The sequence below is a fragment of the Grampus griseus genome (assembly GCF_964374135.1).
Source record: "Grampus griseus genome assembly, chromosome: 1".
NCBI classification, from domain to species: Eukaryota; Metazoa; Chordata; class Mammalia; order Artiodactyla; family Delphinidae; genus Grampus; species Grampus griseus.
In genome coordinates this window covers 116085816-116110772 of record NC_139017.1, presented here as the reverse complement: position 1 = coordinate 116110772, position 24957 = coordinate 116085816, and the positions used below count along the sequence as shown (strand labels likewise).

The window sequence follows — 24957 nt, the reverse complement described above, 5'->3', positions numbered from 1 at the left end:
ACTTAAAAGTGTTTTATGGGACATATTAAACTACTGAGATGGGAAGGGAAAAATAGTTGAGAAAACTGAAGTTCAGAGATATTGAACCTTTTGCCCAAGGACAAATGACTAATAGCAGATTCTAGATATAAAATCAGGATGATCTGATTCTAAAATTCATGCTCTTAATCACTTATGCAAGTATGTGCCTGTGCTTACACAGTGGCAGTGGGAACTGGGGGAAGGGGAATCTGAATAGTGTTTCAAGACCAAACTCCACAGTCCATGGTGATAGCTCTGAGAGAGTGAAGTTTTGATAAGGGTTATAAATGATATTAAGATTTCTAGCTGAGAATTCAAAAAGATACAATGTTCATAGCAGCGTTATTTATAGTTGCCAAGGTAGGGAAGTAACCTAAATGTCCGTCGGCAGATGAATGGATGAAGATGTGGTGTATATGCCACTTGCAGCAACATGGATAGACTTGGAGGGCATTATGCTAAGTGAAATAAGTCAGACAGAGAAAGGTAAATGCTATATGATATCACTTATATGTGGAATCTTAAAAATACAACAAACTAGGGAATAAAACAAAAAAGAAGCAGACTCACAGATATAGAGAACAAACTAGTGGTTACCAGGGGGAAGGGGGGAGGGGCAATATAAGAGTAGGGAATTTTAAAAGGAGTTATTATGGGATTATATGAAATCACATTTGTGAAACTTTTGAAAATTGTAAAACACTATAGAATTTAAAGAATCTTTCATTCAGGGCTTCCTTGGTGGCACAGTGGTTAAGAATCCACCTGCCAATGCAGGGAACACAGGTTCGAGCCCTGGTCCGGGAAGATCCCACATGCCACAGAGCAACCAAGCCTGAGCACCACAAATACTAAGCCTGCTCTCTAGAGCCCACAAGCCACAACTACTGAAGCCCGTGTGCCTAGAGCCCGTGCTCCGCAACTGCAATGAGAAGCCTACGCATCAGAGCGAAGAGTAGCTCCCGTACCTACTCACCGCAACTAGAGAAAGCCAGCGCACAGCAACAAAGACCCAACGCAGCCAAAAATACATAAATAAATTTATTTTAAAAGAATAATCTTGGGGCTTCCCTGGTGGCGCAATGGTTGGGAGTCCGGTTGCCGATGCAGGGGACGCGGGTTCGTGCCCCGGTCCGGGAGGATCCCGCGTGCCGCGGAGCGGCTGGGCCCGTGAGCCGTGGCCGCTGAGCCTGCGCGTCAGGAGCCTGTGCTTAGCAGCGGGAGAGGCCACAGCAGTGAGAGGCCCGCGTACCGCAAAAAAAAAAAAAAAAAAAAAAGAATAATCTTTCATTCAATTAAAAAAAAGTTTTAAAAAAGACTTCTAGTTGAGAGATTCAGGAAAGTAGTGTTGCTACCATAAAAATAAATAAATAAATAAATACATATATAAGCAAGATGGGAATTTCATTCAGGTAAAAACGTGCTGGAACTGATTTGGCCTTGCTGAGTCACACGTAATAAATATTAAGACTTTCAGGGACTTCCCTGGCAGTCCAGTGGTTAAGCCTTCGCCTTCCAGTGCAGGGGGTGTGGGTTCAATCCCTGGTTGGGGAGCTAAGATCCCACATGCCTCACGGCCAAAAAACCAAAACATAAAAACAGAAGCGATATTGTAAAAAATTCAGTAAAAACTTTAAAAATGATCCACATCAAAAAAACTTAAAAAAAATCAAGACTTTCAGGTAGAGCCGTCATATAAGCATTTGATCATATAGGATATAAGTGCTGTTGAAAGTCAGTGCTGAAAATGTACATTTGGAATCCATCAACAAAAGATAGGTGGTTGAAACCAGAACAGTGGAAGGGAGCTGAGAGAATAAGAACCTGGAGAGGGAAAAACAAAAGAAAACATTATCTAAGGCTCATAAACATCATTATTTGTGTTACATTTTTAAGGAAAAAAATTTGAGCAAAGAGAAAAAAAAATACAGAACAAAAAGTTAAATGAGAACCAGGACAATATAGAATCATGACAACCAAGAGATATTAAACATGGCTAAAATTTGTTGAGCACCTACCATTGATCAAGTTTGTGCTGATTTTATTTAATCTTTATAATAACTCAGGGAGGAGGTTCATGTATCTCTTTTGACAGATGAAGATATGGAGGCTTAGTAAAGTTAAGCCATATGCCCATAGCTCAGCTGATAAATCCTAGGGCAAGAACAGTAATCCATGTTTCCCAGACTCCAGGGTCCATTTTCTAACCAGTGGTCTCAAGAGTGCACAAGGCAAACCACTGTAGTGTGGGAAGAAAATGTTAAAATTACGATTATCATATGTCATCCTTTAAAAATTGTATTTTTGTGTGTATTTTACAACATACATACTATTATACAATATATTACATACGTACATATGTATGTACGTATGTAATATATACAATATATTAGTATGGTAGTACATGGCTATCATACCTTCATGCATAATTTATAATTTAATAGGTATATATTTATTGAGGTAGATGCTCAAATAATTTACTAATGTGAGGATACAATAAAAAATTTTTGGAGATCATTTCTTTAAAGCGCTATGCAAAACTGCCTCTTTTTCTTGTCCCATTTTCAACAAGAAAATACATTCACTTTAAATGATCACGTTATCTTTTACATACATTACTAGTTCTAATTGAGTTAAATAAAAACTGTTTAGTTCATAGGTTCTTTTCATGTTATTCCTTGGTATTTTCAGAAATTTATGAAGGCCTTTGAACCATTTGATTCTTTGTAATAGTGGAGGGAACACAGACCATAGACCAGACAGACCTGGGTTCAAGTATCACCTTTGACCTTACTGACCATGTGACCTCAGACAAGTACTTAATTTCTCAGAGCCTCAGTTTGCTCATCTTTAAAATGGAGATAATATTTACCTTGCAGATTGTTGTAAAGTTTAGCAACAGCATAAGGAAATAACTTAGCACTGGGCCTGGCATACAGTACATACTTTTAAAAGGGCAGCACATAGTAATAATAGCAGCAGTACTTGTTTACTGTAGAGAATATCTGTAGCTCAATAGTCATTTCCCCTCTAAACAGGTCACATCTACCTTTGGCAGAGTTTGGCCTATATTGATCTTAACTTGAAATTTGAAAACTTATTTGAGAATAGGCAAAAAGTATTTTCCAGAAATTTGGAGGGCCACTGTACACGACTCTGTGAGTTGAAGTATACCATTTACATGGACTGTAATAGCAATAGCTCCTCCTGGCCTTATGTGGAGCCGTAGCCCTGGAAATATGCTGGCAAAAACATAGAGGGTCAAAAATATGGCAGTCTCCACAGACCCAGAAGAGAGAAATGCCACTGCCCACACTCACATTGGTTGGTATGTTGAATGCCTGTCTACTTGTTTGATGCTCTCCACAGATCTGTACTCCTGACTTGGTGGTGTTCCTGGCCTGTACCAATCAGAGGCTCAAAGAAAGATTACTGAGGCGCGCAGAGCAACAGGGGCGGCCTGATGACAATTTGAAAGCTACCCAAAGGAGACTAATGAACTTCAAGCAGAACGCTGCTCCATTGGTTAAATACTTCCAGGAAAAGGGGCTCATCATGACAGTAAGTTAGATATAATTTACATGTCTAATACAAGAGTGATCTTTCAGATTTCTAATTATCCTATGTTCTTCTCATTTAGAAATAACTTTTACCTTAAAAAAGTGACTTTTCTTGGGTGGAGATCCAATGAAAAATAATTGGTAATTTTGACCTGATTTGCCTTTATTAAGCCGTGATGGTAAAAGCACTTTCACTTTAGTTTAATTGATTTTACAAAAAATGATAAATTTTAACCTTGGCTAGAATTCTGTGGCCCACAAATTTTAAAGTATTTTTAAATAATTTTTTGATCATTTTAAGCAATATTGGCCCAGTTTCTCAACTCTCCTGTCTTTGAAAACCTAATAAAATTGATAGGCTTATAAACAGAATTGATACAGTGTTATATTAGGCTTAAATTGTAAGTTAGACTTTATCATAGGTTACCACATAAAAAAATGAGATTTTGATGGCCCAAAAAGTTATTAAGCATTTGACTTGTCATAAAGAAGTGATATTGTCTCAAAATGGAAGGCATCGATCTTTCTGCTCCATCGATACAATGCAAATATTAACTTTGTTCATAAATAGTTTGTTTTGTGGTTAATGATACTGAATGTGCCAAAGAAGGATGAAGCTGAATCACTGGTTAGTACAGTTATTAGAATACAGGAAGCTGAAGGTGAAACCTTAGCTAAATTTACGGTCCCCACACATCAGAGATTCAATTATGGAATAGAGGAGACAGAGGATCGTTGGCCAGCTGAGGCATTTTGCAGAAGAAGACACTAAAACCAAAGCAGCTTGGGGTGCTCCGTGGTGGTAGCAGACTTTGGCATAACCCTCCTTTCAGCCCTTAGCTCTTCTCACGAGACCAGAGATTCTTGTCTAGTGGGGCTACAAGCTGTGCAGAATCTGATGAAAGGGATACATGCCCATCCCAATAAAATGCACATAAGATGCTTTCCATAAATTTTAGGTAAATCTCCTGAAGCCCATCCACAGAGCTCCTATGACCTAACAATTTACTGTGTTAAAAATCTCTTCATTAGCCTAAAGTGCCCTTAGATTGAAAGAGACAGTCAACGACATTTGAATAATAATCTCTTTGCAGTCTTTTGATCACTATAAAGAAATATTTATTAGAATTTGCCCTTTGAGTCAAAGTTGTCATGTCAGAGAATTATAAATCTGACATGAAAGTTGTCCACAATGCCAGAGTCCATTTATGGTCTAAAAGAGACATTGAGTGACATGAAAGATTCAAGAAAATCAGGGTGGATGTTTCTCTGGCTCTTTTTTGTTGGGGTTGTTGCTTGTTTCTCCTGGAAATTAGCAATGCTGACTTCTGTGTCGTGTCATAAAAATAGAAATTTACCCTACAGACAAAAGCCCAACTGCAAGCTGCAGAGCCAGAGTTTTAACTGATGTTTGCAAGGCTTAAAGGTATTACCAGAGTGTCTCTGATTACTCCCTGCTTGTCACGTTCATCATCCCAAGCAGAAGATATTTCCCAAATGAATGCAGAGTGGGGACTGTTAATCTACTAATATTTTGCATGGAGGTGAAATGCCATTGCCTCTAATTGTGGGCGTCAATAACAATGCGGATGACAGCCTGTAACCTCCCTGCTAAACCCCGATGAGCTTTAAGATAAATGCCTCTAATTACTGGGAGAAGACTTGCAGAAGGTGACTTGAAAGGTGACTTTCAAAAGTCACCTTTTGAAAATCGAACACAAACACAGGCTAAGCTCTGGGAAATGTCACTGGAAATTTTAGTCTGACAAAAGAGTGAGTGCAGTGTCCTGAAGCACATGTCCTCCTTCAGAACCTGGATCATAGGTCGCTCTGGGAATTAAAATATACTTGGTAGCATTTCTGCTTTTAAAGATGCGTTAAATTATTAAAACGGTTATCCTGATTAATCAAAAACATATTAAGATTTTAATAAAAATCTGGGAGTTAATAGATTAAACCCAAATATTTCCTTTTCTCTGTAATTTTTTTCTTTTGCTTCTACCTGCCCCTCCTAATTGATTCATTTATTCATTCAGTAAATATTTATTGAGAACCAATGGGTGCCAGACCCTCTGCTAGGTGCTAGGGGTGCAATGCTAAATAAACAAAAGGTAAGGATCTTTATTTTATTTCCTGACACACTTCAAACTCCTAGAACAGTGCCTCTCTGGTACACAGTACGTTGCCAGTAAATGAACAGAGCTTGCAGTCTATGGGGAAACAGATATTAAACAATGAGTTATCAAGTGTGATGACTGCTGTAAAGGAGAATGTACAGGGGGGCCTCACACATATGTCGTGCACTACAGGAATGCCCCGTAGTGAGTAGAACAGACTCTCTCCGCCCGCGAGTAGGATTCATCATTGATTTTGGTGTGAGGTTCTTAAAGACCACAGAGACCACATACCTCTCAGTCCAGGTGAGAAACATTATCTTGGGGCTCCCCTTCCCTAGGGATTTAGAGTCTGAAACCCTTCACCTGGAATCTCAGCTCCACTGCCGTTTAATAAATTCATGGTGCTCTAGGACTCAGTCTCTATCTATAACTTGGAGATGATGTTACCGACCGCATAATGTTGTATGGGTGAAATGAGACAATGCATGTAGCCTGGCAGACGATGGCAGCACAGAGGTCGTGGTTCGGATGCACCATGTAGCCACATTGCCTGGTCCAGATTCCTGCTGCATCACCTACCACCCGTGTGACCTCCTGAAGGTTACTTATCTTTTCTGTGACTCAGATGCCCGACCCATGCAGTGGGTATGATTATCGGTCCTACCTCAGTGTAATTGTGTGGAGTAAGTGGATATCAAGTGCTTAGAACGGTGCCAGGACTGTTGTAAGTGAAATATAAGTGATTGAAATTATTTTGTAATTTTCGTATTTCCTCCTTTTTCTTCCTTCCACCTCTAATGACCATTTTTGGAACCTACAATTACCACTAACAAATCCGTGCTCTTGGAGGGTACTCTGTTCCCTTTTCTCCCATAGATAAGTGCAAAATGAAGAATTTAGATTTTAAAAACTTTTCCCCAAATTCTCTTTTTTTTCTTTAAAAGTGTCTGTTAATCAGTTAGAAAATTGTCCCAGTGTTTTCTTTGACTTCTTTATCAACCGTGTAATCAAGCTATATAATGGGTATGTGTCAATATGGTAGCTGAACTGTAACAGAGGTCAGCCCATTCCTTTTTCTTTTTCACTTCAACATTAACTGTATCGGTTGGCAGATTTGACTGAAGAACAAATCCAGTTTGAAGACAAAACCTAATCAAAATAGCCAGAAAAACAGGCTGTTGCCTGAATACTGTATCTTATTGACATGGTTCCCATCACATGGACTGCTTCACTTTTATTCTTTTCTAATAGTTGTCTGTATACAGTCATCCATGCAAGTATGAATTCTCATCATGTCTTTTACAGCTTTTTGCTCCTAATTAAAGATTAGGATGCTGTGACTTCCCAAAGTTTATCAGAAGTTTTTCTTTGAAGTTTGTTTTAGTATTCCTGGGACTAGGAAAGCTACTTATTTGGTCTTACTGAGTAAACTATGTCTCATGACATTTTGGAGCTCTTGGATTTCGTGAAACTGTATAAAAACCCCAATAATGTGTCTGCTTAGAGATAATTTTTTATCTTTATTTTATTTTATTTAGCTTTTGTTTTAGTCATCTTCACAAGGTGGAACACTTTTTAAAGAAATAGTGGGAATTCCCTGGTGGTCCAGTGGTTAATACTCTTGTGCTCTCACTGTGGAGGGCCCTTGTTCGATCCCTGGTCAGGGAACTTAAAATTCCACAAGCCGTGCAGCATGGCCAAGAAAAAAAAAAAGAAATATTATTAGTTGAAACAGTTCAAGTCTTTACAAGCTTGATGAACTCTTTAAAAAATATATGCTGTTTTGTTTATATTTTTAAGAAAAGGGTCTTTTTAGCTGCTTGAAAAATAATAGGGTAAGATGTAGTGTTTATGTTATTATTTTCCAGAATGTATGTGCCATTGGATATTCCACTCAGCTGAAACAACACTCAACTTACCAGGGAAATGGTTGCACACTCATGTGCATTGAACAAATGCTACCTAATGTGGATGACAATCAGTGAAGGTCCACATTTAGTTTTAGACTGTGAAGTAAGCTGATGGTCATTTTTCTTCTGGACTTTTTATAGGAGGAAGCAAGAGAAGCATAACTTAAAAATGAGAAGTAAGCTAGAGTCATAGGATGTATGAAGAGGCCTACTAACTAATACTCTGCTTAACTGACTGGATCTCTTCAGCCAGGAAATGTGAAAGATGTTAAGACAGGATTATTTCTTGTTCACCAACACCAATTTTCCTAGGGCAGCAGGTGAGGGACTAATTATAAACCATCTTAGCATATAACAAGGCCACATAGGCCAGTGATTCCCTAATTTCAGTAATTAATAGATCGGGAAAAAAATTTTAATGGGGCTAAGATGAAGTTGGTTTTTTTTTAAAGACTTTATTTTTTTAGAGCTGTTTTAGGCCCACAGCAAAACTGAAAGGAGGATACAGTGATTTCTTGTATTCTTCCTGCCCCTACACATGCATGGGCTCCCCCATTATCAACATCCTCCACCAGAGTGTTATATTTGTTACAGTTAATGGACCTATATTGACACGTCATAATCTCTCAAAGTTCATAGTTTACCTTAGGGTTCACACTTGGTGTGGTGCATGCTATGCTTTTGGACAAATGTACAGTGACACGTACCCATCATTACAATATCATATAGAGTATTTTCACTGCCCTTAAATATCTCTGTGCTCTGCTTGTTCATCCCTCACCCATCCACATCCCCCAGCCTGGCTCCTGGCAACCACTGATCTTTTTACTGTCTTCATAGTTTTACCTTTTCCAAAATGTCATATGGTTGGAATCTATATAGCCTTTTCAGATTGGCTTCTTTCATTTTAGTTTCCTCCAATGGCTTGATAGCTCATTTTTTTGGAGCACTAAATAACATTCCATTGTCTGGATATACCACAGTTTATCTATTCACCTACTGAAGGGCATCTTGGTGGCTTCCACGTTTTTGCAATTATGAATAAAGCTGCTGTAAATATCCATGTACAGATTTTTGTGCGGACATAAGTTTTCAGTTCATTTCAATAAATACCAAGGAGCATGTTTGCTGGTAAGAGTATGTGTACTTTTGAAAGAAACTGCTGAACTGTCTTCCAAAGTGACTGTGCCGTTTTGCATTCTCAGCAGTAACACATTTGATGTTGTCAGTATTCCAGATTTTGTCCATCCTAGTAGGTCTGTAGTAGTATCTTGTTTTAATTTGCATTTCCCAAGTTGACTTTTTAAAAAATTTTACTAAATGAGGGCATTAGAAAGGAAAACAAAGGTCTATTATTGCCATTGTTTGAAAGGGATATTTTTAGCACAAAAAAATTAGGAATAACGTAGCTCCAAATAAAGTCTCTAAACAAATCTGTTTGACTATAAGAAAAATTCGCAACATTTGCCTTATTTTTGTCATTTTGTTATCATAACAAAATATCATATCATAAACTGGTACCAGTTCTGGGGAACCCCTGGCATAGAAAACACGTCCTTGTCAAAACCACACTATTAGTGATTCACTAGGCATTGTCCCTGAGCCCCCAGATAACCCCATTAGCACTACATTTGCTTAATCTGCCCCTATGACTTCCTTCAAATTTGAGAATGCGCCCATGGTGTATTTCAAATTTACCACTGAAACTATGTAATTCCCATCCCACCAGGCACTCCTAGCCAGAGAGAAAATAAACAGAAATAGTAAAAGTTAATTTAGACAGAACTGCTGAATAATTATTTCTTAATTAACTTCAGTTTTCATAGGCATCAACACTAAGATTTTAAATACAAGTACACTTATTCCTAAACTCCTGGTGCACAGCCATTGGTTAATTATCGCCATCTCCACTAGCATCACTGCATGGGGTGGTAGGAAAGAAATCTAAACAGCACAAGCCCTCTGTAAATTCAGCAGCCCACATAAACAGAAGAAAGGCAATGAAAATACCCGATAACAGTTTACTCAGACAAACCCATACTCCTAAAATTACTAGGAGGAAAATTCTCTTATTGCATCCCAATGCTTGAGGTTGATAAATTTGTAATACGTAACATAATGAAGCTATATTTCCTTTATATAACATCACTGATTATATGCTGTTTAAGCATTCATTGTTACATAACCAAAAGCCCCCACTAATTCCTATTTGGTGGATTTAGTAACTAAGATAGAAAATAGTCAGGGAGAAGTTTTCAAAGGTTAATAAATAGGAAAGGCTATGGGGGTATTCTGTAAGATATTTGCTTGGGTGATGATGGTATATACATGCACCCGGATATATGACCCTCTGAATTGTTTTAAATTCAAAGTACTTTTTCATACAGATGAAATTATTTCCAAAACAGAACAGACTCACAGATGTAGGGAATGAACTTATGGTTACGGGGGGGGGAGTGAGCGGGAGGGATAGATTGAAAGTTTGAGATTGACGTGCACACACTGCTATATTTAAAATAGATAACCATGCAACTTCCCTGGTGGTCCAGAGCATAAGACTCTGCGCTCCCAATGCAGGGGGCCCGGGTTCGATCCCTGGTCAGGAAACTAGATTCCACATGCATGCCACAACTGAAGATCCCACGTGCTGCAACTAAGACCTGGTGCAGCCTAAATAAGTAAATAAATAATGAAATAAATATTTTTAAAAAGACAAAGGAAAAAATATATTAAAAAAATAAAATAGATAACCAACAAGGACCTACTGTAAAAATAAATAAATAAATAAATTTTTAAATTCAAAGTATTTTAAATCTAGTTGACAGTACTTTCTGGCATCAAACCTAATACTGATAGAGCCTCAATGTGAAGCACCCCAAAGAAACATGAGAAATACCCATTTTTGGCTTGACTTAAGAGCAACTTATAAGGAATCACACTGTCTGGGCAACAGGCATTTATCAAATCCTACTGTGTGCAAAGCTGGCAAGACAGCACTGCCCTAGAAAAAGTACCATGGCCTACTTTAGGAGGGTACCATCTCTGGGTTAGTCAGTGGGACCCATTCAATTTACCTAGTGACACAGACCTTTGTATCCTGGCTTTAAAATTCCAGAACTAAATTGAAAAGTGAATCTGATTACTTTCATAACTGTCATTATTGTGGGCTCTAAAAACGAAAATACAATTATGATACCAGTTTCATTCTCGGATCTTTTATATATAGAAAGGAAAATAAAAGCACTGAGAGATCACTATTTGCTCATAAAGTGGCAACCTACTTGTAGCAAAGTAACATCCACATTCTGGGGCAAATTATGCTGGTTCCTAAACAGCATCAAAACAAAAGGGAGAACAAGCAGATACTGTATTTACAGCTAATTCTGTCGTTCTGTCTTAGTAACAAGCAAGCACTCTGACTCACAACTTTTCCACACCCAAAGCTCACTCAGTGTCAGGCCTATCCATACTCCACTGTCAGAGAGCAAACTAAATGGCTCAGAGAATGCAGCTCCTTTCAAAGTGGGAAATTAATGCCAACCACATGGCGAACCTATCGTCGGTGCCTGATGAGAAGAGCTCTCACACCAACAAATGCAATATACTCATTGTGATGTTTCATACAGATCTTTACAGGAAAAATGAGGACGAACTTAAAGAATGAACATGGTTCCATCCCCAAAAGGATATAAGATATTTTTCTGCTGATTTTATTATTACAAATACCCATGAAATGGAGTCCAAAAAGCTCTACGCACTACTCTTTAATCAGCTAAAGTATAAACTAGGGTCCTTACATGATAACCATGAAATAAGTAGTGTGGATAAAATCAAGATAATATTCAAGTGAACACATGTGGAAAATTCACATTAAGAAAATCCCAATTCCAAGAACTATTATTGACAAATAATTATCTAAGAATACTTTAGTTTAAGACCGGCCTTCTACAATAGCTTGTCTTTGTTTATAATTTTTTTTAAGTAAAATAAAGCAGATTAGTAGATAGTTGGTAGCTGAATGTCATGTCACACTAACAGCTTCTTGTAAACCCTTGTTTCAACTCTTCAGTTCCTGACAGGAAAATGTACACACACACACACACACACACACACACACACATTTTCAGCTGGTCACTTCTCCAGGAGAAGCTCTCTGATCAGAACAATAATTATGATAATAGTGTCAGCAAAGGCTTCCCTGGTGGCTCAGTGGTTAAGAATCCGCCTGCCAATGCAGGGGACACAGGTTCGAGCCCTGGTCCAGGAAGATCCCACATGCCGTGGAGCAACTAAGCCCACGAGCCACAACTGCTGAGCCCATGTGCCACATCTACTGAAGCCCATGCTCCTAGAGCCCATGCTCCACAACGAGAGAGACCACCCCAATAAGCCCACGCACCGCAACAAAGAGTAGGCCCTGCTCGCTACAACTAGAGAAAGCCCGTGCACAGCAATGAAGACCCAACACAGCCAAAAATAAATAGATTGATTAAATTTAAAAAAAAAAATAGTGTCAGTGAACATTCCACACTTCCAGAATTAGATCTTAATTTATTTTAATATTTTATACTGAGACTTATCAGAAACATGAGTAAGAAAATAATATTTTTTGTAAAGTTCTTGGACTAAGTTCTTTCTGTTTCAGATGAAACTAATAGGAATTGATCGATATTTTTAAATAGAGACACTATAGCTAAATTAAGTGACCAAAAATAAAAATGAAGACAAAAGAAAAGAAAAAGAACAGGCATTTAAGACTTACCAGTGAGGAAAATACAAGAATATATTACGAATAGATGGTGTCAAAAAACAATAGCTAACAATTTATAAGTGCTTAGTATGTGCTTGGTACTATGCAAAATGCTTCACATGTGGTAGGCCCTTAATCCTCACCAGATCTCCATGAGTCTGATATTATTATCATCTCCACTTTGTAAATGAGAAAGCTAAAGCACACCAAAGTGTAGCTGGCCCAGCATCCCATAAGAGCAGTAGAGCCTTGGCCCAGATGCAGAGCGCTGACCCCAGAGGCAGCACCTGTGATTTCTATGTTGTCCCTTCATTGAAACAGGGCACTTATGCACTCTGGATCTTGAAGAGAAAGCCCATTACTGCTTTCTCCAGGCATTTATCATTTGATAAGCACCTCTATTCGGCTGTAATCCCTTCATTTATGTTTCTTTGGAAAGAATAAATGAGAAAATTCATTCTGTTGGTGCATTACACTGAGAGGTTTTTCAAAAAGTAATTTTACTAGATAACAGATGTCAAATAATTAAGATAATTCATAAAATTGATTAATCTGAGCACACATTACAAGAAGAAAATTTTACTGGGAATGGCCAGTTATTGGGCCTTGTATTTTTTTTTTTTTTTTTTTTTTTTTGCGGTATGCGGGCCTCTCACTGCTGCGGCCTCTCCCGTCGCGGAGCACAGGCTCCGGACGCGCAGGCTCAGCGGCCATGGCTCACAGGCCCAGCCGCTCCGCAGCAATGTGGGATCTTCCTGGACCAGGGCACGAACCCATGTCCCCTGCACTGGCAGGCGGACTCTCAACCACTGTGCCACCAGGGAAGCCCGGGCCTTGTATATTTTTTTATCTACACTACCCATCATTTCTGATCTTGCTCAGTTCTACAAATCAAATGTAAAACCATGGCTGCAGTTCTGCTTCAGGCAAAACCCTATCCTTATCTACTTGGAGTTTTATAATTCATCTTCCCCATTATGACAGTCCTTTTATAGTCATCTATTCAAACAGTTTTATTGAGGGCCTATCGCCTGTCAAACAAAGGGACCGCATCAGGCACTGTAGAGAATAGAAAGATGATATGGAGGTAGATCTGCCTTCAAGGAGTTTGTGTGCAGGCAATAACGTAAACATAAATAACTTGAATATAGTACAGGAGGGGGTAAGTGTCACACACATAGCTGTAATAGGCCAGGAAGAGTCAGGGTCAGGGAAGTGACTTATTCCTGGAAAGATTAAGAAAGGCTTTCCTAGAAACATTGGCACTTGTGGGTTGGGGAAGAGAACCCAGAAATGGAAAGGAAGGAAATTATAAGCAGACATGAAGAGACACAAGGTGGGGAGGGTATATGACGAAGTAGTGAGAATTAGAAAGGTAGGGGGGGACAGATGTGCTGAGATCAAAATGAGGAAGGCCCTGAAGTGCTCAGCTAAGGAGGAAGGGTTATTCTATGGGCAGGGGTGAGCTTTAAAGGCTCTGAGCAAGGGAATGACACAACTGGAAATATAAGCTCGTAGCTGTGTGTAAAACATTGAATGGTGAAAACATCTGGAAGGGATTTGATAAGGACCTAAGCTGGGATGGTGACTGTGGGTGCCACAGGGTTTTACTTCTCCATAGGGCAGAACCTACAACCGTCTGGAACCAACCGCAAATGTGGGAGTAACCAAAAAAGTGCTCGAGGAAGAATAGCACGCATAAATCACCTGCATATGAGATGTAACATACATTTTACCAATTTAATTATTTTGATTTCTTATTTGGACAGCATTCATGCCAAAGTTGAAAGAAAAGAGGATGGGAAAAGAAAACTAATGTACTAAGGATTGTGATTAGCTAAAGCATTGTAAAGTGACATGAAAATCCAAGCAAAGAGACAGCAGAGTCCATTGAATTTCCAATTATTCTTTCCACAAATAGTTGTTTCAAAATAACTCATTGAGTAAATAAATTAAGTAAATACTTATAGATATATTTGGAACCATTTATTTTCATGGCAGAGAGCCCTATACATTTTACAGATATGAGGACATAGTTCCATTAAACCACTGCACAGTAGTCAGTTATAATCAAAAATATAAGGTTTGTACCTGTTAATGATATGTTTGATTACCAGTGACAGAATAGCTGAATAGCTACGGCTTAAACAAACAGGTTTATTTGACTTGTGTAAAAATAAGTACAGAGATGGAAGATCTAAGGCTGGTACAGTGACTTAATGGTGTCATCAAGGAACCATGCTCCTTCTATCCTTCTGTTCCACCCTCTTTGACGTGTTTCTTCATTGTAGCAAAATGGCTGCTGCTGCTCTAGTCATCAAATCCAGGATTCCAAATAGGACAAAGAGGTTAGGGCAAAAGGCTGGGTAACCATATCTATTACCCTTTGCCAAGAAAGCAAGAGCTTTCCCATAAATCCCCTCTCTCTCCCTCATTGACTCACACTTAGGTCTCATCAGTCAGAACTGGGTCACAGGTTTCCCCCTGCCTTCAAGGGAGGCTGGGAAATGAATTATTTATCTTCCCAGCCTCTGATGTAGAGGAAAGCAAAGGAAAAGTGTTAGGACAAATGTTAAATAAACCAACCTGTGATAACCACTACAAGGTTTAAAAAAAATTCCATTTTCTTGGTTTAAAAAGATATTGGGAAATACATTTGCTACAAATTCTGTCCAAAATAGTTTGAGTAGAAAGTGTCTGTGCTTCGTAATAGCTACATTTCAGTAAGTACTTTTAATATTCCAGGACCTTTATCCACTTTATACCCAAGTCTCACAATCGTCCTTAAAGTTTAATGAAAGGAACAGGTTCAGAGATGTTCAGGAACATACCATAAATGCCAGAGCCAGTAAATGAGGGTGCTGAGGTTTGAAATAGGTTCTGTCTCACAGAGTCCACTCAGTTAATAACAAGTGATTGAGCCAGACTTGCAGCCATGAAAAGAGTTAGCCTCCCTCTCAAAACAGTCAGGAAAGGGACTTCCCTGGTGGCGCAGTGGTTGAGAGTCTGCCTGCCGATGCAGGGGACACGAGTTCGTGCCCCGGTCCGGGCCGCGGAGCTGGGCCCGAGAGGCCACAACAGTGAGAGGCCCGCGTACCGCAAAAAAAAAAAAAAAAAAAAAAAAAGTCAGGAAAGATATTGATAAAGCCCATAGTAATGGGAATGACAAGATGTTATTGACTGAGAAATCTAATTCTAGGAGAAATGGAGAAGGACTAACATACTAGATCAAATGCTATGCCAGCTCTTTACCTCTTTTAATCTTTACCACTTTTAATCACTCAACCCTGTTAGGTAGGTATTAAAATTATTTAGTGCCTTGGATGTGCCAGGTGTTACAGCTAACTTAGCTGATTTTGGGTAAAGACAAGAGCTTTGCTATCCTTTCTCAGATAAATCCTAAACTGTACAACCTGACTCTTGCCTCACTCACTTTGTGTCTCACTCTGACATTACTCTTCCGTCTCCGGTCTGCCCTGCATCACCCTTCAGACTCAGCACGTGCTGTTGTCTCATCTGCTGTGACTGGCTCCCCTCTCGTCCTGCCTCTCACCTAGCCAGCCTCTGGAAACCTCAGTCCCAAGGGTGGTGACCTAGCAGGTGAGGCATAGACAGATATGCAGACATGCCCCTGCTCTGAAGGAGCTCAGGTAGAAAGGGGGAGAGAGGGATAAACGAGTGGCCTCAAAGCATCTGACCATTATGATGATAGAAGGATGCACAAAGGGCTGCAAGGTGGAGCAAATTGCCTCTGGCTTCTCCATGGTAGCTCCCGTGGGACAGAATGAAGTCCGAACACTCTGGACAGTCTATGGAACTTACTCCACGCATTCAGGGAAGTAATCAGACATTTGAAATTACTGAGTGAGGGGTCCTAGCCATTACCAAGTTCAGGATTGGAAACAGAAAGAGGTGGACAGAAAAGACTGAATCAAAGGCTGAACAACAAGGGAAGGAGTGAGGAAATAAAAGAAATTTTGTATTAACCATTCTAATTTCTTGTTGATTGCCCCTTCCCTAATTTAGGAATTTAATTGCACACAGTATCAAATAAACTTAAAAATCTACTCATTCATCAATTTCTTTTTAAACAATTGTTTTGAGATTTCTAGTTAATAGGGGGTACTCAAATATTAATGAAGACATTGATTTCTGGCCTTCAGATCTTCTATATGAAGTAGCAAAACAACCCTGAATTTAAAAGGACGTCTGTAGAAAAGAAACCTGGGTGTGCATAAGTTGTAGCTGTTCTCTTCAGTAACCAGCTTAGCAGGGACTGTGCAGCCAGAGCAGTACCAGATACACAGAGTGCTTTAAAATATCAATATTTGTTGAATTAATGCATTAAGTTATGAGTTGCATTGAATGAGTTAGTTCTAATAAGTTTAGTGGTAACAAGACGTTGTTTAGACTTCATTCATTCGGATTGGATAAGTAGCTTTTCAGTAGTGTTTTAAACTCAAGCTTTCAAAAATTCATGCTTTCCCCTATGGTCTGGCCTCTAACCGTTGCCAATTCACAGGTTACTTGAAGGTGTCAGCAACCTTGAGAGATTTCTCAGAAAATACTAAGTATTGCTTCAAACAATTTCTACAATTGCTGTCAAATTCAGGATCAGGGAAGAAAAAAAGAAACAATGGATTTTTTTTTAAGAATCTTGTTTCTTTTTTAAAATATTTATTTACTTATTTTATTATCCATTTATTTATTTTGGCTGAGCCGGGTCTTAATTGCAGCATGAGGGATTTTTAGTTGTGGCATGGGAACTTCTTAGTTGCTTCTTTTTTTTTTAATTTATTTATTTTCAAAAATTGAATTGGAGTATAGTTGCTTCACAATATTGTTAGTTTCTACTGTACAGCAGAGTGAATCAGCAATGTGTATACATATATCTCCTCGTTTTTGGATTTCCTTCCCATTTAGGTCACCCAGAGCATTGAGTAGAGTTCCCAGTGCTATACAGTAGGTTCTCATTAGTTAATTATTTTATACATCGTATCAATAGTGTATGTATGTCAATCCCAATCTCCCAATTTAGTTGCTTCTTAGTTGCGGCATGCCGGCTCTTAATTGCAGCATGCATGCGGGATCTAGTTCCCCGACCAGGGATCAAACCTGGGCCCCCTGCATTGGGAGCACAGAGTCTTATGCACTGGACCACCAGGGAAGTCCCAAGAATCTTGTTTCTTACCTGAAAATTTAGTTTGAAAATATTGAGATTGTTATGCAATGGGAAATGTGATTTTTCTTCTATCCTGAAACTTCTGCTTAAAAATGTGAATACAGACATGGCCATCATTTGATACATACTTGATAATATTTATTTTTAGTTTTTCTACCACGGCTTTAGAGTTCAAATGTTCTTGATAAATTCATTCTGACAGAAGTCCCAAAAGATTATATGATCCCTTACAACTGAATTCAGTAGTAATTTCCAACTAAACCCTCTCTCTCTCAGAAGATCTTAAAGCCTCGGGTGCAATCCTCTTGGCTCTATTAGCAATGTTGGATGACTGCAGCTTCTGACTGCATTTTCATTTCATCAATTCCATCTGAATTTCTAAAACACTGAAATTTGTTATTAACAATACCAACTAATTAATTTCCTAAAATTGTATGGGTAGACAATTCCATAATGGCACTGCTCTACTCCATGTTCTGTGAAATGATAGCTCTGCTTTAAAACTGGAAGAGAAGAGAAAAAACATACGAAACTTCAGTTGGCTCAAATTATTTTCTCCTACTTGTAGCTTGCTCACTCACTGCATTCTCTTGAGCTGGGGGCTGTTGCCCGAGCTTTTCCCTCTCCCTGCAGTCCTGATCATCTTTGCCACCGCGTTGACCTCGCTGGGCTGTTACACTCGAGATGGCTTCCTCTGGGAATCCACTCTGTCTGGGACAGATGCCTCCACCTATGAGATCTCCAACACCCCTTTTGATTCCTATCATGACAGTTATTACCCTATTTTATAATTCTACTTCTTTATGATTCTAGTATCTTTCAACTATAATTCTGTCTTTATAATTCCACTGTCTACTTTCTTTTGTATCACTTTACTGTTGTCTTCAATATTTTATTTCTAGCACCCAACTTGGAGCCCATAAGTCCATATATGGGGGGAGGGAGCAAAAACAAAGCCAAAAAACACCTTTCACCTTGAAAACCTTTTTTCGCATCTTTGCAGTTAATCCTAGGTTACATCTTTTAAGTATTCTACAGGAATTCCCTGGCAGTCCAGTGGTTAGGACTCTGTGTTCTCACTGCCAGGAACCGAGGTTCGATCCCTGTTCGGGGAACTAAAATCCCACAAGCCATGCAGCCAAAAAAAAAAAAAGAAAAGAATTCTAGTCTTTACATTGCCCTAAACATGCTTTGTTTTCCTTTTAAGTGTTAGGTCTCTTGATTCAAAATTTAACTCTTAAACTGCACATCAGATTTTGATTTTTTTTGTTTTTGTTGTTCCACACTCTCATGAGGTAAATTAGAATTCTTCAAATAATGCAAATTTCAGAAAGAATATGCAATGTTTGAAGCAAAAGTTCCATGAGGGAAAGTATTTTGAGTGATTTCTTTATCACTAATATCCCAAACTCCTAGAACACTGTCTGGCATGTAGTAGATGCTCAATAAATATTTACTGAATGAAACATAGATTTAAACCAACACCCTAATCACATACTGGATTGGAGACATAAAGAGAAAGAGATGAACATGGCCAGACAAGTGAAAACAGCACCATTTATCAACAGAGAAAAACAAGGCCAGTGATTAAAAACTCAGAGGCAAACCGATCATGGTTGTAGGCCTCTAACCAGCTCTTGCCTTGCACAAGTTACAGAAACTCTCAGGTCCTCAGTTATGACATTGGAAAACTGAATCTCATATTACGTACCTCCTAGGTAGGCTGTGAAGATTAAGGGAGAAAAGGTAATTAAAGCATTCAATACAGTGCCCAGCAGAGAAAAAGCACTAATCAGGCATGGCTGTTATTATTATTATTTGGATAGTATTGCCCCCTGCACTGGCCAGAAGTATTATTAATGCTATAGCAACCACATGTGCTGTGCTACTTTCTTATCTTGATTTTTTTATTATATCAGATTTATGACAAGAGAAAATTTCCTGTGATCCAGAGACATTTTTTAAAGGTACCTGTTGCAGCTCCTGTGAAATGATGAACTAAAAAAATTGAACCCAGCTGGAAGAAGCGTTGCCAAACCTCTCACCAGCTGTAAAAGCCCTTCAGAAGCTATTTTATAGACTCTTGATGTTGATTTCTTTCTTCTCTCTTTTCTTCTTCTAAGCTTGCTTTCACTTGGAAGCAAACCTCTTCCCTGATTTCTTTCCCCTTTCTCCCTCCCTGAGAATGGTCTCAGACACCAAGAATGATGGGTAGGGCTGCTGGTTCCATACATTTGTTCATGCCTGTATCATTCAAAAACCCTGCTCAATTTCTAATATATTCAAAGGAACCCCGTGCTAGGAAGATACTACAAGGAACTCAATGATAAATATGACATTCAGCAAAACATAGTGTGGTATCATGGGCCAAAGGCTGGCTTTTTTTTTTTTTTTTTTTGGCCACACCACGCGGCATGCAGGATCTTAGTTCCCTGACCAGGGACCAAACCCATGCCCCCTGCAGTGGAAGCACGGATTCTTAACCACTGGACCACCAGGGAAGTCCCCAAAGGCTGGCTTTGAAGTCACAAAGACCAGGGTTTGAATCCTGGCAAGTTTCTTAACTCCTCTGAACTGGAGTATCCTCATCTGTAAAATGGGGCTGGAGTTAACTGACTTGCAAGATGAATTAAGGTTAGAAATAGTATGAATAAAGGACTCATATCACATGGGTGGTTAAATAAATGACATCTGCAGTTATTAGTGTAATCCATAGTCCGAGCTCTAAAACACTTAGAAAAAGTCTAATAAAAATATGTCCAAAATATTCATAATGAATAATAGCTTACACTTGTTGAGCACTTCACTGTGCTGAACAGCATCATGCAAGTATGTTTTAGGAAGATGACTATACCCAGTGATAAATTCATCATGTGCTCATAATGTCTAAGGTATATCCATTCAAAGTGATGGATTCCATGGGAAAGCAGAAATCCACTTCTGAAAACCACTCATTACTTTTCAAAATGACTAAATCAGGAGACGACACCAACAGCTACTTATTTTAATGGAGACATTTTTCAGAAGAAATGTCAACCACAAATCTGCCTTGGCAGATGCATGCTGTTATTTTCTATCCTTTTCCTTCTCAACATTGGCAAGCAGAGCTGCCTGAAGGATGAGCAGCTTTCAAGTTTCAATCCAGAGGATTAAAAATGGAGTCTGTTTACTTCTGTTTTTAATTCTTTTTATGTAAAAATTTTAATCCTCCTATTGAAAACAAGTGATATTTGTGGAGAGGGGGTGTGTGTGTGTGTGTGTGTGTATGCCTACATGTGAGTGGGTGCTGGGGGTAAAGAATGCAGACAAGTATAAGGAGAAAATAAAAAGCATGCATTATTCTGCAACCCAGAAAAAAACGCTGTTAACATTTTGGGTCTTTTCCAGGCAGTGTTTTTCTATGATATTTTGATAGTATTTGGCAGCTGAAATCATATTGTGCTATACATTAAACATTTTTTAACTTAAAATTATATGATGGGGCTTCCCTGGTGGCGCAGTGGTTGAGAGTCCGCCTGCCGATGCAGGGGACACAGGTTCGTGCCCCGGTCCGGGAAGATCCCACATGCCGCGGAGCGGCTGGGCCCGTGAGCCATGGCCGCTGAGCCTGCGCGTCCGGAGCCTGTGCTCTGCAACGGGAGAGGCCACGGCAGTGAGAGGCCCGAGTACCACACACACACAAAAAATTATATCATGAACGTGTTTGCAAGATATTTATTTTTCCTTTTAAAGCCGTAATAGTAATGAATAACCTAGTGTGCCTACTTCAGAGAATTGACATGAAGTCCAGATTAGAAAAGATGTGAGGGTCCTTTGTAAGTCACTTGTAGAGCACACAAATGAGATCATTATTTACTCTGATCCATATGATTTGAGGCGTCAAAAAGCCCATATTTATTACGCATTTACAGAGCACTCTGCAAACCACTGTGGGGATCCAGAAAAGACTTAACACAGCTCCTGACCCCAGAGAGTTCACGGTCTGGTCCAAGAAATGAAGCTAAAATATGAAAACATTAGAGAAAAGCAGAGGGTTAAGCTCTTCTTTTGACTATGAGTAGAACTTAGCCTAATTATTTAAAAAGAGTTCTCAGATCTTGAATTCCTTCTATCCTTGGCTCTTTCAGTTTTAAAATGAGTCATGCTTCAGAGAATTATTTTTTTCTTACCTCAGACATAATTATAATTTTACCCCCAATAATGTGATTTGCCAGTTGAATAGTAAATTTCCAGCCCATCTTGGGGGAAAAAAAAAAAAAGAAAGAGAAAGAGGAAAGAAAAGGTCTATTTTTTGTAAACTCAGATCATTTATAATGATTTGTTTAAATTAAAACTAGTATTTTATAGAGAAAGACCCCTGGACTAAAAAAAAAAAAAAAGAATTATAAAACGAGAAAGCTTCTTAAGATTCTGTTATTTTATGTTACAGAAAAAAAATCTAAACTATTTTTTTTGCCAGAAGCATATAAGGGGTATTTTTACATAATTATGTTACTATGGAAAATTCGCATGTTTGGTTATGTCTGAAAGGTGGAATTAAGAATAATTTTTATCTTTTTTCTTCTCTTTTTCTACAAATTTTTCTACTATAATATGTATCCTGTTGATAATCTAGAAAAAAGAAAATTACTAAGAACTCATACGCTCAAAGATCAAAAATAACATTGTCAACCAGTTTAAATAAATAAGAAGTGGGAGAATTCAGCTCAAATAAACAAAACACAGCAATATGATATCTACAGGAAACCAGTGCAATATTTTCCATGAGGGAAAAGTACATACTAAGCTTCCTTGAACTCTACAGAACCTCTCCCCAGATGATTCACTAGCTTTCCTTCAAATTATTTATTTGGTTTCACGGTATGTCAAACAACTGTCAAATTCAGCGGCAGTGTTTTTTCTCTCTCCATGAAGTCTACTGGGAATTCATGCTATCAAAGTTGTCCAAAGTTAAATAACTTCGTCAGAGCCAGGAATTGAATTAACAGACCAAGGGATAGATCTTGGATTAGCTGAGGCTCACGGATAAATTGGGAAAGGGACCAAGTAGAGAGTTTAGCAAGATGTAGAAAATGCAGGGATAGCATAGGAAAAAAGTTAAATGAAACAGTCAGCAGAAGGAGGAAGAAATGGATTTTCTTAGGGCTCAGCCCAAGGAAGGCACTAGGTTGTTTGACCATTCATTAATTCAATAAGTATGTATTGTTGGTGGTGATTAGATTACATAAAGAGCAATAGAGTCTTAATTAAAAGCAACATCTGAAGGCTGGTAGAGGAAGATGAGGCAAGGAGGGGAAGAGAAAGTAGTCAAAGATGGGGGAGAAAAGGAGAACCGAGTGCCATACCTATACCATACCTAAATTAAAAGTGCTCCAGGAAGAGAGGCATCAACTGTCCAAAGTTGCTTCTGTGGGAAGTCAAGTAAGATGAGGACTGATAAAAACCCGTTCCTGTTATAAATTGGAGGGTAGTTAGAGAATTTTATTGTCCATTGCTCGTTTGGAGTAGACACCAGATAGGAGTAAGCAGTGGAATAAGTGCGAGGTGAGAAGAGAGCTGGATAGGCAGGTGTCAGAAACTCAAGGCATTTGACTGTGGGGGAAAAGAGAAAAATAAAGCAGTAGTTAGATGGAAGAGTGTAGCTGAGGAAACAGTTGTTGCTTTTGTTTTACATCCATTGCTTTTGTTTCAGAGAGGGGAGACTTGAGTGAGTTTCAATGCTGGTGGAAGGGACATGGTTGAAAGGAAGAGGCTGACACGACCCCATGAATGTAAGAAGCCTTATCTAAAAGTCTAGAACAGGTCCAAACCAGCAATTCAACCAATTTCAACAAATATATGTTAAGTCCTTATAGGCTAGGAATCAAAACTGAACAAGTTCCCTGCTTTGTAGAAACTACAGCTTGATAGCAACTCACAGGAAGAGAATCTATTCAGGGGAAGAGACAGGAAGCCACATAATTAATATGTGTCAAAATAAAATCCAGAAGACAATTACCAGAAGAACAGGACAGACAATAAAGGCCCACGAACCAGTACGAAATCTCCTGAACATTCCCCACACAGGCCGTCCCAATTCATCCTCCAGCCTTCGCCCCTCTTGCCTAAGTTGCCCTTTCTCTTCCGTTCTTCCTTTCAGATCCTGTCTTTTGTCCCTGGTTATTTCACCTCTTTTCCCTGACTATTCCAGCCTCTGTCAGTCTCCTCTGTTTCTGAATTCCTTTACCACTTAACATGTGTACTGCACAGTTCAGCTCTTAACTGTTTTCTAGGAGACAGTATTGTATTAAGGGAAGGAACCCCAACTGCATGGTCTCAAAGTGACCTGGGTCAAATCCAGCCTGTATCACTCCCTACACGCAAGACCTGAGCAAGTCCTGCATCTAGTTTCTCCATCTCTAGAATGAGCAGGTAAATCTACCTCTGAAGGTCGCTATCAAGAGTACATGAAATATATATATGTGTAACTGATTCACTTTGCTGCACACCTGAAACTAACACAACACTGTAAATCAACTATACTCCAATAAAACTTAAAAAAAAAAAGCATACATGAAATAATATTTATCAGGCAACTGAAACAGTCTGGGTTCTTGACCCAGACTGTGTGTGTTAGACTCTGGGTTCTACTGGGGCATCTTGGGCAGGTTACTTAACCTATCTGGGGTTCAAATTCCTCCTATATAAAAGGAGTTTCTAACTGCTGCCTACCTCATAGAGTTGTTGAAAGAATGAGGCAGTATCAATAAAGTTCTTAAAACATCACTAGGCATGTAATAAGTACTATGTAAATGTTCGCTGTTATTATTATTTTCTTCCCTGCCGTGTATTATTAGACTAAAAAATAGTTTACTTAAAATGTTTGCTACTCACCCTTTAGCAATATTAGCAATAGTTCTAGTTTTCAGGTAATTTCATTTCAGTGAGCACAGTGTTTTACTTTTTAAGAGACTTCTGTGTTGTTTTGACTTTTCTGTTTATTATGTGTATTTAATAATGGCTGTATTATATATGCTTCCCCAATTGTGGTTCAATACTTTAAAACTGCTAAAAGTTCAAGATACAGTTCCAACATGTATATGTGGTGGGTGGGTGAGGGCATCCCCACAGCAATAAGCAATTCTCTGATGCTAGCTGGGTGTCCTACAATTCAACTCAATTCTGGTACTGTCTGTTCGGAAATTGCATCAGATTCTACTGGTTAAGGACTCAGTCCCACAAGACTGTCCCCCACCATCCCCACTTCAGAAGCCAGGTCTGTGCTTCTGACCTACTAACTATAGCTTGGAGGTTCCATTGACCCCTACCTTGGGTTCAATTAATTTACTAGAGCGACTCACAAAACTCAGAGAAACAATTAACTTACTAGATTACTGGCTTATTATAAAAGGATATAACTCAGGAACAGCCAGTTAGA

General features: G+C 38.8%; 1 protein-coding gene across 6 annotated transcripts in view; it reads left to right on the top strand.

Annotated features, from left to right (window-relative positions):
- Window positions 1-24957, top strand: part of AK5 (adenylate kinase 5) — a gene marked incomplete at both ends in the record, with an annotated part of 237008 nt that overhangs the window by 46051 nt on the left and 166000 nt on the right. For all 6 annotated transcript variants that reach the window (XM_082678330.1, XM_082678334.1, XM_082678329.1 and 3 more), the window contains one exon: window positions 3391-3582. In XM_082678330.1, coding sequence (XP_082534456.1) covers window positions 3391-3582 — 192 coding nt within the window. The remainder of the gene's footprint in view (window positions 1-3390; window positions 3583-24957) is intronic.